Raw genomic sequence first — 17,861 nt, forward strand, 5'->3', positions numbered from 1 at the left:
GTGGCGTCAGACTAGAAATAAAAATGAATTTTGGAGAATTGATTTTTGAATTACCCCTAACAGTGAAAAGAAACGTACGAAAGATCGAGAAAATTCGTGTTAGAATTATTAATCTTACTTTTTCGGTCATATTTAATAATATATATATATATAATTATATATACACATACATACTGTACTGTAGATGTATTTAGTGTGGTGTAGAGAGCCAAATCTAGTGGAAATATGTGCATTTTGATGATTGTAGGCCGCTAACCTTAAGTCTAATTCATTACATATTGGACTGAAAATTGTTAACTTTCTATTGCTAAAACCTTTTAAGGTAAATAAATTAAAAATACAATGCAAATTCTTTATTTCATAACAGAATCAATGAGCCGAAGCAGGATCATATTAAATTTGTAAGTTAAATTTGTGCCCATCACGCCACAGAAATATTCAGGTCTTCAGTAGGGGCTCTACAATAACTACACCGTCGGGTAGGAAGCAGCAGTGGCAATACCACAGTTGTTGTTCTTGTTACGAGCCATCTTTACGTACCCACCCTCACCCCACCCGGTGCCCCAAGAGTTCTTAACGATCCAGTAGTCTCCTCCTTTGGTGTCAGTGCCATAACCCACTACCAGTACACCGTGGTTAAGGCTGGTTGACGAGCACGTCGACTCAAAGTACACACCTGAAATACAAGCACACACATTAATATCTCAAGCCCCTGTACACACTCATATGCATTCCAAAATTACCGTTTGGTGCAAATTCTCCAATAATTGTTTTAATATATAACAAATAAACTAGATATTTAAACTACTTTTTTCTTAGGTATATCAAACATATTAGGAAGAAGACGCAACCAAAATTTAAAAGTGAGATACGTCAGATTAGTGACAACAAATTTGTTGTATTTTAAATAAAGTCTTTTTTGTTTAGTTTTGAAGAACTTGACAATGTGCCTTCAGCTAAACATATTTTTATAGGTTGTAGAGTGGAAACGTTGACTAGCTTAATGTTTACAAAAAAGGGTATCATCAAATAAAATTGTTATGCTCTAAAAGTCCCCAGGGCCAGGGGGGGCTGACGGCTGAGTGGACAGAGCTTGGGATTCATAATCCTAAGGTTCCGGGTTCGATCCCTGGCGGAGGCGGAAACAAATGAAATGAATTTCTTTCACTCTTGATGTTTCTGTTCACCTAACATTAAATGGGTACCTGGGAGTTAGACAGCTGCTACGGGCTGTTTCCTGGGGATATCTAAATAAGGAGGCCTGGTCAAGGACCGGGCCGCGGGGACGTTAAGCCCCGAAATTATCTCAAGATAGGGTCAAACGCATATTTGCTACGGTGCTAAAATAAGGTATACAGGCACTTACGGAGCCCCTTTTCGAGCATATTTCATAAATTATTAGAATTGAGCAGACTCTATTGAGTAGGATATATGATGCCAAATGTTAAGAGGGGGAGACAAATCACTTGAGTTGAACTGTAGTTTAATTAGCTTAACGTCTTGTGTAAGAAAATGACTTTAATTGATAGCTTCAAAACCCTTTCATTTACATCATGAAGAATATCTATATCAATAAATCAGAATATCTGTTTGTTCGTCAAAGATTGGAAGGCAGATACTTGAGGTCAGCCTTGTGCAACACTGCACTGTGGTTGGTGACTTTATAGCGAATCTCAGAGGGTGGTCATGGTCATCCCTTATACCACCTATGAAGGGAAATTTTCCTTCACACTCACTTCACGAGGTTGATGGATATGAAATGTTTTATGAAAAGTCCGTAGAGTTTAGTGTTCATATATATATATTAGTGTATTCAGATATTGATATTCAAAACGGATATTCAGATAACAGATTTGTGATCTGGACACAACCTTCCGATTGTAGGGATGTAGATAGTGTATAGTGAAAATGGTTACAGTGATAAGGGGACATAGGGAGCGTTTCTGTGCATGAAGACAGAGAGGGTGTAAGTAGAGATGTGTATCATATGAAGATGTTCACTATGATGAAGACAGTATGTTGTGAAAATGGTTACAATGATGAAAGACGACTGGGGAGAATGTGTTAAATAATAAATAGGGTGAGTGTGCCGGAGATCCGGACAGTGAATGTGGTTGGAGACTGGACGGGCATATTTGGGGAAGACTAAAAGGATATTTGGGAGAGATGTGGAAGATATACGGGGGGAGGGGAAGACAAGGAAAGAGCATGTGGGATTATGTGTTTCTATTAGTATCCGTGGAAAAATCCTATGTTCAATAACCTTTGATTCATCAAATCCTGAGACTAGTCAATTAACTCTACGAACAAATCCACAAGGGCCGTGACGAGGATTCGAACCTGTGTTGGATCCTGGAGCCTCTCCGAAACACAAACCAGGATTTTACACAATTCCCCCATGCACTCGAGCTATGTCAATAGGCCATTCTATTGTCTGCTCCAAATCCACTTTGTGAATTTGTTCATGTGATACATCACGCTATTGTGATTTCTGTTTGTAATTAACTCTTCCTTTGCCAACTCTCTTGCTCTCAGTTCTTACGATGGACCCTCCCTCCCATTTTAATATACATAAGTGTGAGCTCACCGCTGCTGTAGTGCTGGAATGAACTGTGGGATGCATCGATGGCCACAGAGATGGGGCCTACGGTCCCAACGGCCTTCTGTAGAGCGCTCTCGCTTTGTGAAGTTACTGAGACGTAGCCAGTTAATGTGGCAGAGATGTTCTTGGGTAAAAATTTGCAAGTTCCTTGCTGAGAGTATTATATAAGAAACAAAATTATTATTCCCTGCTCATACAAAATATATTTATATGTTCGAATAATGTTAAATGTATGAAAAATCATCTTCACAAAATATTTCAATTAATTATAAACAAGTAATTATCAGTTTCCAGTCATGACTGCTGCCGTGATGAGGACCACTTACCACTGCCACGTACGGGTAGAGGGCCCCACTGTTAGCTCCATTAGCCTTGATGTAGTTGAAGGCACTAGTCATTGCTCCACCGTTACATCCCTGGTTTTTGTACGTCCCACCAGAGCAGTCGACCAGCTGCTGCTCGGAGAGACTCGCCAGCTTGCCGGTCTTACGGAAATATTGACCCTCCAAGGCACCGGTCTGTGTGAAAAACAGGGAATCAAATAAATATAAAAACATACACATAATAATATATATATATATATATATATATATATATATATATATATATATATATATATATATATATATATATTTTTTTTTTTTTTTTAAACAACGGAAGGGAGTACCACCTCTAGCTGGAAGAAGGGGGTCCCATAGCCTCAGAGGAAACCACGCATAACGCATTAGAGGGAATGTTTAGATCCCCTCCAATACAGTTTCTGTGTGCTTTTCTCCTACCACTCCCTTCCTTTTTTATTTTTTGTGCTTTATTATGCATTTGATGGTTACAAGATATACATGGGTTGATACAAAAATAATAATGCAAAAAGGTGCTTAAAGGTTATGGATCTCTTGAAAACACAACAATGGGAAACATTGATGAATGTCACAGACGGGTTCGATCATTGTTGCAAGTCAAACACTTCTTCGAATTCCTCTGAAGTTGGACTAGTGCCCAAGACGCAACAGGCATTTCCCCTCTGAATCGCAACACTGAGGCGCTGGAACGCTATACACACACATATATATATATATATATATATATATATATATATATATATATATATATATATATATATATATATATATATATATATATATATATATATATATATATATATGGCGCTACACAACATATATATATATATATATATATATATATATATATATATATGCGAACAAGCCTGAATGGTCCCCAGGACAATATGCAACTGAAAACTCACACCCCAGAAGTGACTCGAACCCATACTCCCAGAAGCAACGCAACTGGTATGTACAAGACGCCTTAATCCACTTGACCATCACGACCGGACATAATGAGGTGATAGCCGAGGCTATTTGAACCACCCCACCGCCGGCACTCGGATAGTAATCTTGGGCATAGCATTTTACCAAATCACCTCATTCTTTGGGGCACACATGAGGAACACAAATGCGAACAAGCCTGAATGGTCCCCAGGACAATATGCAACTGAAAACTCACACCCCAGAAGTGACTCGAACCCATACTCCCAGAAGCAACGCAACTGGTATGTACAAGACGCCTTAATCCACTTGACCATCACGACTGGACATAATGAGGTGATAGCCGAGGCTATTTGAACCACCCCACCGCCGGCACTCGGATAGTAATCTTGGGCATAGCATTTTACCAAATCACCTCATTCTTTGGGGCACACGTGAGGAACACAAATGCGAACAAGCCTGAATGGTCCCCAGGACAATATGCAACTGAAAACTCACACCCCAGAAGTGACTCGAACCCATACTCCCAGAAGCAACGCAACTGGTATGTACAAGACGCCTTAATCCACTTGACCATCACGACCGGACATAATGAGGTGATAGCCGAGGCTATTTGAACCACCCCACCGCCGGCACTCGGATAGTAATCTTGGGCATAGCATTTTACCAAATCACCTCATTCTTTGGGGCACACATGAGGAACACAAATGCGAACAAGCCTGAATGGTCCCCAGGACAATATGCAACTGAAAACTCACACCCCAGAAGTGACTCGAACCCATACTCCCAGAAGCAGCGCAACTGGTATGTACAAGACGCCTTAATCCACTTGACCATCACGACCGGACATAATGAGGTGATAGCCGAGGCTATTTGAACCACCCCACCGCCGGCACTCGGATAGTAATCTTGGGCATAGCATTTTACCAAATCACCTCATTCTTTGGGGCACACGTGAGGAACACAAATGCGAACAAGCCTGAATGGTCCCCAGGACAATAATCCCCAGATTACTATCCGAGTGCCGGCGGTGGGGTGGTTCAAATAGCCTCGGCTATCACCTCATTATGTCCGGTCGTGATGGTCAAGTGGATTAAGGCGTCTTGTACATACCAGTTGCGTTGCTTCTGGGAGTATGGGTTCGAGTCACTTCTGGGGTGTGAGTTTTCAGTTGCATATTGTCCTGGGGACCATTCAGGCTTGTTCGCATTTGTGTTCCTCACGTGTGCCCCAAAGAATGAGGTGATTTGGTAAAATGCTATGCCCAAGATTACTATCCGAGTGCCGGCGGTGGGGTGGTTCAAATAGCCTCGGCTATCACCTCATTATGTCCGGTCGTGATGGTCAAGTGGATTAAGGCGTCTTGTACATACCAGTTGCGTTGCTTCTGGGAGTATGGGTTCGAGTCACTTCTGGGGTGTGAGTTTTCAGTTATATATATATATATATATATATATATATATATATATATATATATATATATATATATATATATATATATATATATATATATATATATATATATATATATATATATATATTGGGAAGGGAGTACCATCTCTGGCTGGAAGAAGGGGGACCCATAGCCTCGGAGGAAACCACACATAACGCATTGGTGGGAATGTAGGTCCCCTCCAATACAGTTTCTGTGTGCTTTTCTCCTACCACCCTTTTTTTTCTTTTTTTTTGCTTTATTGTGTATTTAAAAGTTACAAAACATACAAGACAAATGCCTAAAGGTTATGGATCTCTTGAAGCTCCTCCGCTTCCGGACAGGAACCGAGGACGCAGGAAGCATTTCCCATCTGGATCGCCACACTGAGGCGCTGAAACAAAAAACTGGAAGCCCTTGGGTCTCTGGTGACGTCAATGAGCTTGGAACCCAATTCCTTGAGAAATCCCAAGGCACTCTTGCCCCAGGGGCCATGCGTCTCAGACGCTATGGGAACAAAGAGGTATTGACCTTCCAGTCACCTGTACTTGAGTGATTTTGCTGTTTCCCTGTGGTTGGCCGCCCCACTTGCTTGATCAGCTCCGAAGTGTACATAGGTCTCAGCCAGAGTGGATACACATGTGTAGTCCCACACCAACTGTCTACCCTCCTTCCATGAATATAGGGAGATGTCATCAGGACGAAGTGCGGGAAATCCGTGTTTTGGACCCCTAGGATGCCAAGTTCTCTCTCCGCTTTGCACCTAGCTGAGACGAGGCTTCTCTTGATGATGTCATTGACCTCGTTGTGTCTTGCATGCCAGCCCTTTGTGCTTCCGCAATGCCACCCATGCAGTCCGTATTGGTCTGCTTCCACCCTGTTGCAAATACACTTATATTCAGTGTGAATTGGGGCACCAAGGCGAAGGGCCACTGCTACACGAAGGGATTCTGGATCTAGGCTCGTGCCCATTGCTGACATAGGTACTGCCAGGAGGAAGTCTCCTGCATGGGGGGCAAGCACTGCTCTGAGGCGGGCTTTCTCCTTGTCTGATGTTGCGGTGCTGAGCATGGCATCAGCTACTTTTTCCACTGGAGGATGGTCCCAGCCGGACTGTTTGTGTTGTTTTGTTGGTTCTATAATGGTTGCTGGGGCTGCAAGAACATCCCACTGATTTGAACATTCAGTGAAAGCAGGATCGTGTATTCCTGCTAAATCTCTCTGGATTGCAGGTAAGATATCTCTGACGAGATCGTGCGATGCGTGGGAGGAGGAAAGGAAGGCTGGTAGAGCAATTTGGGAGGCTGTGCGGACACCATGGCCGCCGAGTCTTACAGGAAGGGTTGCTTGCTCCCACTGAGAGTCGTCCAATGGCAGGTTCAGGACTTTCACCAGCATGGACCTCAGAAGGGTGTCATACACAATTAACTTAGGGCTGCTGTAGGATGGAGAACATCTCAGAAGGTAGGTCAATTTAGGGAGAGACAGGCATCTTGTGAGGAGAAAGAGAGCATCGTGGGCATCAATCTTGTCAATCCTGTCCAGCATTCTCTTTAGATCAGTGATTTTTGCAGCCAGGGCCTCCTCGATTGTTCGTGGGCCAATGGGGGCATCCAGGAGAGTGCAGTCCGGTGGCTCGACAACGAGAATGTTTGGAAGAACATTTTGTATTTGCCCATTGATGTCTGGGTTGCGGGAGATTATTTCACATTTGGATGCATTGAGAATGAGGCCTAAGGCTGCTCCCTGCTCCTAGATTTTCCTTATATCCTCCTGCTCCTGGATTTTCCTTATATATATATATATATATATATATATATATATATATATATATATATATATATATATATATATATATATATATATATATATATATATATATATATATATATATATTATTAAATATGACCGAAAAAGTAAGATTAATAATTCTAACACGAATTTTCTCAATCTTTCGTACATTACGCTTCACTGTTGGAGGTAAATCAAAAATCACTTCTCCAAAATTCATTTTTATTTCTAGTCTGTCTGACGCGACACGGGCGCGTTTCGTAAAACTTATTACATTTTCAAAGACTTCACAAATACACAACTGATTAGAACTTGCGTTTCCCTGATTTTATATCTACATTTGAGTGAGGTGGGAAGGATGATGTGGCATTAGCACAAGACAGAACACTAGGGGATATTAATAGGGTATTAAAAGTATCAACACAAGACAGAACAGAAACAATGGGTATTGAATAGAAGTGTTTGTAGAAAGCCTATTGGTCCATATTTCTTGATGCTTCTATATTGGAGCGGAGTCTTGAGGTGGGTAGAATATAGTTGTGCAATAATTGGCTGTTGATTGCTGGTGTTGACTTCTTGATGTGTAGTGCCTCGCAAACGTCAAGCCGCCTGCTATCGCTGTATCTATCGAAATATCTCGCTGTATCTCGATAGATACAGCGATAGCAGGCGGCTTGACGTTTGCGAGGCACTACACATCAAGAAGTCAACACCAGCAATGAACAGCCAATTATTGCACAACTATATTCTACCCACCTCAAGACTCCGCTCCAATATAGAAGCATCAAGAAATATGGACCAATAGGCTTTCTACAAACACTTCTATTCAATACCCATTGTTTCTGTTCTGTCTTGTGTTGATACTTTTAATACCCTATTAATATCCCCTAGTGTTCTGTCTTGTGTTAATGCCACATCATCCTTCCCACCTCACTCAAATGTAGATATAAAATCAGGGAAACGCAAGTTCTAATCAGTTGTGTATTTGTGAAGTCTTTGAAAATGTAATAAGTTTTACGAAACGCGCCCGTGTCGCGTCAGACAGACTAGAAATAAAAATGAATTTTGGAGAAGTGATTTTTGATTTACCTCCAACAGTGAAGCGTAATGTACGAAAGATTGAGAAAATTCGTGTTAGAATTATTAATCTTACTTTTTCGGTCATATTTAATAATATATGTCTACAGGAAAGACTGCTACCAAAATATACTAATATATATATATATATATATATATATATATATATATATATATATATATATATATATATATATATATATATATATATATATATATATATATATTGGCTGTTGATTGCTGGTGTTGACTTCTTGATGTGTAGTGCCTCGCAAACGTCAAGCCGCCTGCTATCGCTGTATCTATCGATGACTTCTGTGTTGTTTACTAGGATTTCTCTGGCGATGGTTTGGTTGTGGGAAGAGATTATATGTTCCTTAATGGAGCCCTGTTGCTTATGCATCGTTAAACGCCTAGAAAGAGATGTTGTTGTCTTGCCTATATACTGGGTTTTTTGGAGTTTACAGTCCCCAAGAGGGCATTTGAAGGCATAGACGACGTTAGTCTCTTTTAAAGCGTTCTGTTTTGTGTCTGGAGAGTTTCTCATGAGTAGGCTGGCCGTTTTTCTGGTTTTATAGTAAATCGTCAGTTGTATCCTCTGATTTTTGTCTGTAGGGATAACGTTTCTATTAACAATATCTTTCAGGACCCTTTCCTCCGTTTTATGAGCTGTGGAAAAGAAGTTCCAGTAAAATAGTCTAATAGGGGGTATAGGTGTTGTGTTAGTTGTCTCTTCAGAGGTTGCATGGCTTTTCACTTTCCTTCTTATATATATATATATATATATATATATATATATATATATATATATATATATATATATATATATATATATATATATATCGACGAAGATATATATATATATATATATATATATATATATATATATATATATATATATATATATATATATATATATATATATATATATATATATATATATATATATATATATATTGGTAGCAGTCTTTCCTGTAGACATATATTATTAAATATGACCGAAGAAGTAAGATTAATAATTCTAACACGAATTTTCTCGATCTTTCTTTTGTTTCTTTCTCACTGTTGATGGTAATTGAAAAATCAATTCTCCACAATTCATTTTTATTTCCAGTTTGACGCGACACTTGAGCGCGTTTCGTAAAACTTATTACATTTTCAAAGACTTTAGTTTACACACACACACAACTATAACTGAATTGAGTTTAAACATCTTCGATTTTTTATACCTGCATTTGGGTGAGGTGATATGTTACAACAGTTTTGGATGAGGTGAAAACAAACTTTCAACACAAGACAGATCACGAAACAATGGGTATTGAAGGTAAGAATGGAAGTAATTGCAGAGGGCCTATTGGCCCATATTTCTTGATGCTTCTATATTGGAGCGGAGTCTTGAAGTGGGTAGATTATATATATATTTATATATATATATATATATATATATATATATATATATATATATATATATATATATATATATATATATATATATGTATATATATATATATATATATATATATATGTCGTACCTAGTAGCCAGAACGCACTTCTCAGCCTACTATGCAAGGCCCGATTTGCCTAGTAAGCCAAGTTTTCATGAATTAATTGTTTTTCGACAACCTAACCTACCTAACCTAACCTAACCTAACTTTTTCGACAACCTAACCTATAAAGATAGGTTAGGTTAGGTTAGGTAGGGTTGGTTAGGTTCGGTCATATATCTACGTTAATTTTAACTCCAATAAAAAAAAATTCACCTCATACATAATGAAATGGGTAGCTTTATCATTTCATAAGAAAAAAATGAGAGAAAGTATTTTAATTCAGGAAAACTTGGCTTATAAGGCAAATCGGGCCTTGCATAGTAGGCTGAAAAGTGCGTTCTGGCTACTAGGTACGACATATATATATATATATATTATTAAATGTGACCGAAAAAGTAAGATTAATAATTCTAACACGAATTTTCTCAATCTTTCGTACATTACGCTTCACTGTTGGAGGTAAATCAAAAATCACTTCTCCAAAATTCATTTTTATTTCTAGTCTGACGCGACACGGGCGCGTTTCGTAAAACTTATTACATTTTCAAAGACTTCACAAATACACAACTGATTAGAACTTGCGTTTCCCTGATTTTATATCTACATTTGAGTGAGGTGGGAAGGGTGATGTGGCATTACATTTGAGTGAGGTGGGAAGGGTGATGTGGCATTAACACAAGACAGAACACTAGGGGATATTAATAGGGTATTAAAAGTATCAACACAAGACAGAACAGAAACAATGGGTATTGAATAGAAGTGTTTGTAGAAAGCCTATTGGTCCATATTTCTTGATGCTTCTATATTGGAGCGGAGTCTTGAGGTGGGTAGAATATAGTTGTGCAATAATTGGCTGTTGATTGCTGGTGTTGACTTCTTGATGTGTAGTGCCTCGCAAACGTCAAGCCGCCTGCTATCGCTGTATCTATCGATGATTTCTGTGTTGTTTACTAGGATTTCTCTGGCGATGGTTTGGTTATGGGAAGAGATTATATGTTCCTTAATGGAGCCCTGTTGTTTATGCATCGTTAAACGCCTAGAAAGAGATGTTGTTGTCTTGCCTATATACTGGGTTTTTTGGAGCTTACAGTCCCCAAGTGGGCATTTGAAGGCATAGACGACGTTAGTCTCTTTTAAAGCGTTCTGTTTTGTGTCTGGAGAGTTTCTCATGAGTAGGCTGGCCGTTTTTCTGGTTTTATAGTAAATCGTCAGTTGTATCCTCTGATTTTTGTCTGTAGGGATAACGTTTCTATTAACAATATCTTTCAGGACCCTTTCCTCTGTTTTATGAGCTGTGGAAAAGAAGTTCCTGTAAAATAGTCTAATAGGGGGTATAGGTGTTGTGTTAGCTGTCTCTTCGGAGGTTGCATGGCTTTTCACTTTCCTTCTTATGATGTCTTCGATGAAACCATTGGAGAAGCCGTTATTGACTAGGACCTGCCTTACCCTACAGAGTTCTTCGTCGACTTGCTTCCATTCTGAGCTGTGGCTGAGAGCACGGTCGACGTATGCGTTAACAACACTCCTCTTGTACCTGTCAGGGCAGTCGCTGTTGGCATTTAGGCACATTCCTATGTTTGTTTCCTTTGTGTAGACTGCAGTGTGGAAACCTCCGCCCTTTTCCATGACTGTTACATCTAGAAAAGGCAGCTTCCCATCCTTTTCCGTCTCGTAAGTGAAACGCAGCACGGAACTCTGCTCAAATGCCTCCTTCAGCAAGAAAAGGGCGGAGGTTTCCACACTGCAGTCTACACAAAGGAAACAAACATAGGAATGTGCCTAAATGCCAACAGCGACTGCCCTGACAGGTACAAGAGGAGTGTTGTTAACGCATACGTCGACCGTGCTCTCAGCCACAGCTCAGAATGGAAGCAAGTCGACGAAGAACTCTGTAGGGTATGGCAGGTCCTAGTCAAAAACGGCTTCTCCAATAGTTTCATCGAAGACATCATAAGAAGGAAAGTGAAAAGCCATGCAACCTCCGAAGAGACAGCTAACACAACACCTATACCCCTATTAGACTATTTTACAGGAACTTCTTTTCCACAGCTCATAAAACAGAGGAAAGGGTCCTGAAAGATATTGTTAATAGAAACGTTATCCCTACAGACAAAAATCAGAGGATACAACTGACGATTTACTATAAAACCAGAAAAACGGCCAGCCTACTCATGAGAAACTCTCCAGACACAAAACAGAACGCTTTAAAAGAGACTAACGTCGTCTATGCCTTCAAATGCCCACTTGGGGACTGTAAGCTCCAAAAAACCCAGTATATAGGCAAGACAACAACATCTCTTTCTAGGCGTTTAACGATGCATAAACAACAGGGCTCCATTAAGGAACATATAATCTCTTCCCATAACCAAACCATCGCCAGAGAAATCCTAGTAAACAACACAGAAATCATCGATAGATACAGCGATAGCAGGCGGCTTGACGTTTGCGAGGCACTACACATCAAGAAGTCAACACCAGCAATCAACAGCCAATTATTGCACAACTATATTCTACCCACCTCAAGACTCCGCTCCAATATAGAAGCATCAAGAAATATGGACCAATAGGCTTTCTACAAACACTTCTATTCAATACCCATTGTTTCTGTTCTGTCTTGTGTTGATACTTTTAATACCCTATTAATATCCCCTAGTGTTCTGTCTTGTGTTAATGCCACATCACCCTTCCCACCTCACTCAAATGTAATGCCACATCACCCTTCCCACCTCACTCAAATGTAGATATAAAATCAGGGAAACGCAAGTTCTAATCAGTTGTGTATTTGTGAAGTCTTTGAAAATGTAATAAGTTTTACGAAACGCGCCCGTGTCGCGTCAGACTAGAAATAAAAATGAATTTTGGAGAAGTGATTTTTGATTTACCTCCAACAGTGAAGCATAATGTACGAAAGATTGAGAAAATTCGTGTTAGAATTATTAATCTTACTTTTTCGGTCATATTTAATAATATATGTCTACAGGAAAGACTGCTACCAAAATATACTAATATATATATATATATATATATATATATATATATATATATATATATATATATATATATATATATATATATATATATATATATATATATATATATATATATTTATATATATATTTATATATATATATATATATATATATATATATATATATATATATATATATATATATATATATATATATATTTCCATGACTGTTACATCATGGAAAAGGGCGGAGGTTTCCACACTGCAGTCTACACTAAGGAAACAAACATAGGAATGTGCCTAAATGCCAACAGTGACTGCCCAGACAGGTACAAAAGGAGTGTTGTTAACGCATATGTCGACCGTGCTCTCAGCCACAGCTCAGAATGGAAGCAAGTCGACGAAGAACTCTGTAGGGTAAGGCAGGTCCTAGTCAATAACGGCTTCTCCAATGGTTTCGTCGAAGACATCATAAGAAGGAAAGTGAAAAGCAATGCAACCTCTGAAGAGACAACTAACACAATACCTATACCCCCTATTAGACTATTTTACAGGAACTTCTTTTACACAGCTCATAAAACGGAGGAAAGGGTCCTGAAAGATATTGTTAATAGAAACGTTATCCCTACAGACAAAAATCAGAGGATACAACTGACGATTTACTATAAAACCAGAAAAACGGCCAGCCTACTCATGAGAAACTCTCCAGACACAAAACAGAACTCTTTAAAAGAGACTAACGTCGTCTATGCCTTCAAATGCCCACTTGGGGACTGTAAGCTCCAAAAAACCCAGTATATAGGCAAGACAACAACATTTCTTTCTAGGCGTTTAACGATGCATAAGCAACAGGGCTCCATTAAGGAACATATAATCTCTTCCCACAACCAAACCATCGCCAGAGAAATCCTAGTAAACAACACAGAAATCATCGATAGATACAGCGATAGCAGGCGGCTTGACGTTTGCGAGGCACTACACATCAAGAAGTCAACACCAGCAATCAACAGCCAATTATTGCACAACTATATTCTACCCACCTCAAGACTCCGCTCCAATATAGAAGCATCAAGAAATATGGACCAATAGGCTTTCTACAAACACTTCTATTCAATATCCATTGTTTCGTGTTCTGTCTTGTGTTGATGAAATTAATACCCTCTTAATACCACATCTTGTTCTGTCTTGTGTTAATGCCACATCACCCCTTCCACCTCACTCAAATGTAGATATAAAATCGGAGATGCGTAAGTTCTATTCAGTTGTGTATTTGTGAACTAAAGTCTTTGAAAATGTAATAAGTTTTACGAAACGCGCTCGTGTCGCGTCAGACTAGAAATAAAAATGAATTTTGGAGAATTGATTTTTGATTTACCTCCAACAGTGAAGCGAAATGTACGAAAGATTGAGAAAATTCGTGTCAGAATTATTAATCTTACTTTTTCGGTCATATTTAATAATATATGTCTACAGGAAAGACTGCTACCAAAATATACTTATATATATATATATATATATATATATATATATATATATATATATATATATATATATATATATATATATATATATATATATATATATATATATATATATATATACATGTATATATATATATATATATATATATATATATATATATATATATATATATATATATATATATATATATATATATATATATATATATATATATATATATAGGGGGTACCACCACTGGTGCAATTATAGGGACCCACAGCCTCAGAGAAGGGAACACAGAGCATTCAGGGAAAAACTTGCCATTTAACTCTGAATACGTAAGAGTGTTTGCTTCTCCTACCACCCCCCTTTTTTATGGTGTACACTTTATTATACAAGGTTATACAGTTACATATCTGATTTTATACAAAAAATTAACATTAAGAGGACACAAAAAAAAGTTCGCTTCCTAGAGGCTGTAGATTTCCTCGAACTCCTCCGACGCCGGGCATGAACCAAGGATGCAGCGAGCATTCCCCCTCTGGATCGCGACACTGAGGCGCTGAAAGAGAAAACCTGCTGCTCTAGGGTCTCTTGTGGTGTCAATGAGCTTGGAACCAAGATCCTTAAGAAACCTTCTTGCACTCTCTCCCTATGGGCCTAGGGTCTTAGACCCTATTGGAACGAAGTTGTACCGATGATCTAATTGCCTGTACTTGGCTAACTTGTCTCTTTCTCTCCGTGTCGCCGCGGCTCCTGCTGTGCCGGCAGAGAGGCTGATGTATGTGGTTGCCAGGGTGGATACACAAGTATAGTCCCATGCCAACTGTCTGCCATCCTTCCACGGTCGCAGTGTGATTCCGTCTGGTCGGCCGGCAAAGCTAACAGAGTCACGGTTCAGTAGGTTGCGGGGCTCTCTCTCCGCTGGACACTGAGCAGAGGCAAGGCTTCTTTTAATGATGTCATTGACTTCGTCGTGTCTAGTGTGCCAACCACCAGATTTTCCACAGTGCAGGCCATGCAGTCCATATTCGTCAGCATCTGCCTCGCCGCAAATACACCTATGAACAGCGTGGATAGGGGCAGCAAGACGGAGAGCGACTGCAATACGGAGCTCCTGCGGATCAAGACGTGTGCCTGTCGCAGACATTGGGACTGCCAAAAGGAAGTCCCCTGCATGGGGAGCCTGCACAGCTGTGAGGCGTGCACGATCACTGGGGGTTGTTACTGCCTCCAGCAAAGCTGTGGCTTCTTTGTCTACAATGGGGCTGTCCCAACTGGATTGTTTCTTGGCTTTGGGCATGGCTGGTCTGAGTGCAGGGTCTGCCATGGCACCCCATTTCGTGTCGCATTCCGTGTAGTGGGGGTCCTGTATCCCCGCTACATCACTCAGGGTGTCAGGTAGAATTTCCTTAACCAGGTCATCTGATGCTGAGGAGGAAGACAGGAAGGCTGGGACAGCAATTTGGGTAGCGGTGCGGACACCCAGGCCACCGAGCCTAACAGGAAGAGTGGCTTGTTTCCACTGGCATTCGTTGAGGGAGAGGTTAACAACTTTTTCCAGCATGGTCTTCAGTAAGAGGTCATACTCTTCAAGCTTTCGGCTGTCGTAAGATGGGGAGCACCTCAGAAAGTAGGTTAGCCTCGGAAGGGATAGGCATTTGGTGTGGAGATAAAAAACATCGTGGGCATCGATGTCACCTATTCTGTCTTCCATCCTCCTAAGGTCTGCGATTTTCTTGTCAAGGATCTCCTCAATGGCGTTAGACCCGAGGGGGGCTCCAAGGAGGGTGCTGTTCTCGGCCCTAATGACATGGGCTCCAGGCAAGGCAGACCTTATTCTAGCTACGATGTCTGGGTTGGAAGAGTCTACTTCACACTTGGAAGGGTTCAGGACAAGACCCAGGCTTACTTCTTGCTCCTTTATTTTCCTGATATCTGCCAAGAAATGGTCTACTGTGCCAGCTATTTTGCCATCATCCAAAAACCAGATGTTGAACTCGCTGGACAAGCTTTCGGTGATTTCTTTTAAGACTAAGCAGAAAAGAAGGGGAGCAAGAGGATCACCTTGCTGAACACCTTCACATGATCTGATTTCATGTTCACCAAAGAGCAGTTTTGACTCACCACTGTAGCACGATAGTATGAACGGGTAGAGGGGCCGGAAATGGCGATGTACGGCACAAAGTACTGCATCTCTCTGATATATATATATATATATATATATATATATATATATATATATATATATATATATATATATATATATATATATATATATATATATATATATATATATATTTCATTGAATATGACCGCATATTCTGTATTTATTATTTTCTGGTTTAGGGCTTCTATCCCTCTAACTATTTTCTTAGCATCAGGTCTTAATTGAAATAGGAGTTCTCCAAAACTCATTTTCGTACTTTTAAGGTGAAGAAAAGAAGTGATTTACTATAGAGTGTATTACACTTATTTGTATAATTTGCACGACGTTTCGAACCTCCATGGTTCATTCTCAAGTGAACAGATCTTACAATACTAGTTGATTTTATACCCGCATTAGGTCAGGTGATAATACAATGAAGGTGAAAACATGGGGGGATACATAAGGGATAAACATAGGGGCTGCAGAAGGCTTATTGGCCCATACGAGGCATCTCCTATCTAAACACAAAGATTAATCCAGTGTAATTGGCCTGTTATGTTGGACATTGTCTTCTGTGTTGGCATCGATATGTTCTTGTCTTGTCCTTACTCTCATGGTGGGTAGAGTAAATAGTTCCGTGATTTGGGTGTTCATGGTAGGTCGCTCTATTCTTATGTGAATTGCCTCAAGAATTTGTAATCTTCTTGAATCTTGGGTTTTGTCTATTATGCAAGTATTCTTGTTCAACATTTCTCTTGTTAGAGTAATGTCATGGGCTTGTCTCATGTGATTCCTAGGGGCACCAGATTGAAGATGGCATGTCAAACGCCTCGTCAGCTTGGTCGACGTCATACCTATGTACTTACATTGAAGGTTACATCCTTCGTGGGGGTAAGTGTACATGTATACAACGCTTGACTGCTGTAGAGGGTTCTCCGTCGGCTTCGGGCTGTTTTTGATAAGGAGTTCGGAAGTCTTCTTGGTTTTGTAGAATATTATCAGGTTTATGTTTTGGTTAGGAGTAGTGCTTTTTACTCCTTTACGGACTATTTCTTTCATTATTCTTTCCTCTTTTATATGTTCACTGTGCATGGTTGATTTGTAATATAATTTTATTGGGGGTGCTGTGGTTTCTGTTCTAGGTTCTGAATTATACCAACGGTCCAAGTGTCTTCTTATAGCAGCGTTTATTTCCGCGTTGCTATATCCGTTGTTCACCAATACCTGAGTTACTCTTTCAAACTCTCTACTCACGTTGCTCCATTCAGAGCAGTGGGTAAGCGCTCGACGAATATAAGCATTGAGAACACTGGCTTTGTATCTTTGGGGGCACTCACTTCTACCGTTCAGGCATAATCCTATGGTGGTGGGCTTTGTATATACGTTGGTGCTTAAAGAGGTTCCTGTTTTTGTTATTAGTACATCCAAGAATGGCAGACTGTTATTTTCACTATTTTCATGTGTAAATCGGAGTACTGACTCTCTCTCTAGGTGTCTTTTTAGGTCAATTAGTTCATCTGAGTCTTTTACTATTACGAATATGTCATC

General features: G+C 39.7%; 1 protein-coding gene across 1 annotated transcript in view; it reads right to left on the reverse strand.

Annotated features, from left to right (window-relative positions):
• Positions 1-338: 338 nt before the first annotated feature.
• Positions 339-17,861, reverse strand: part of LOC123752887 (procathepsin L) — a 54,310-nt gene continuing 36,787 nt past the window's right edge. Inside the window, exons 5-7 of the mRNA XM_069316262.1 lie at positions 2,929-3,120; positions 2,588-2,753; positions 339-676 (exon numbers count right to left, since the gene is read on the reverse strand). Coding sequence (XP_069172363.1) covers positions 468-676; positions 2,588-2,753; positions 2,929-3,120 — 567 coding nt within the window. The 3' untranslated portion in view covers positions 339-467. The remainder of the gene's footprint in view (positions 677-2,587; positions 2,754-2,928; positions 3,121-17,861) is intronic.

Source organism: Procambarus clarkii, chromosome 7, assembly GCF_040958095.1.
Source record: "Procambarus clarkii isolate CNS0578487 chromosome 7, FALCON_Pclarkii_2.0, whole genome shotgun sequence".
In the NCBI taxonomy this organism is placed as follows: domain Eukaryota; kingdom Metazoa; phylum Arthropoda; class Malacostraca; order Decapoda; family Cambaridae; genus Procambarus; species Procambarus clarkii.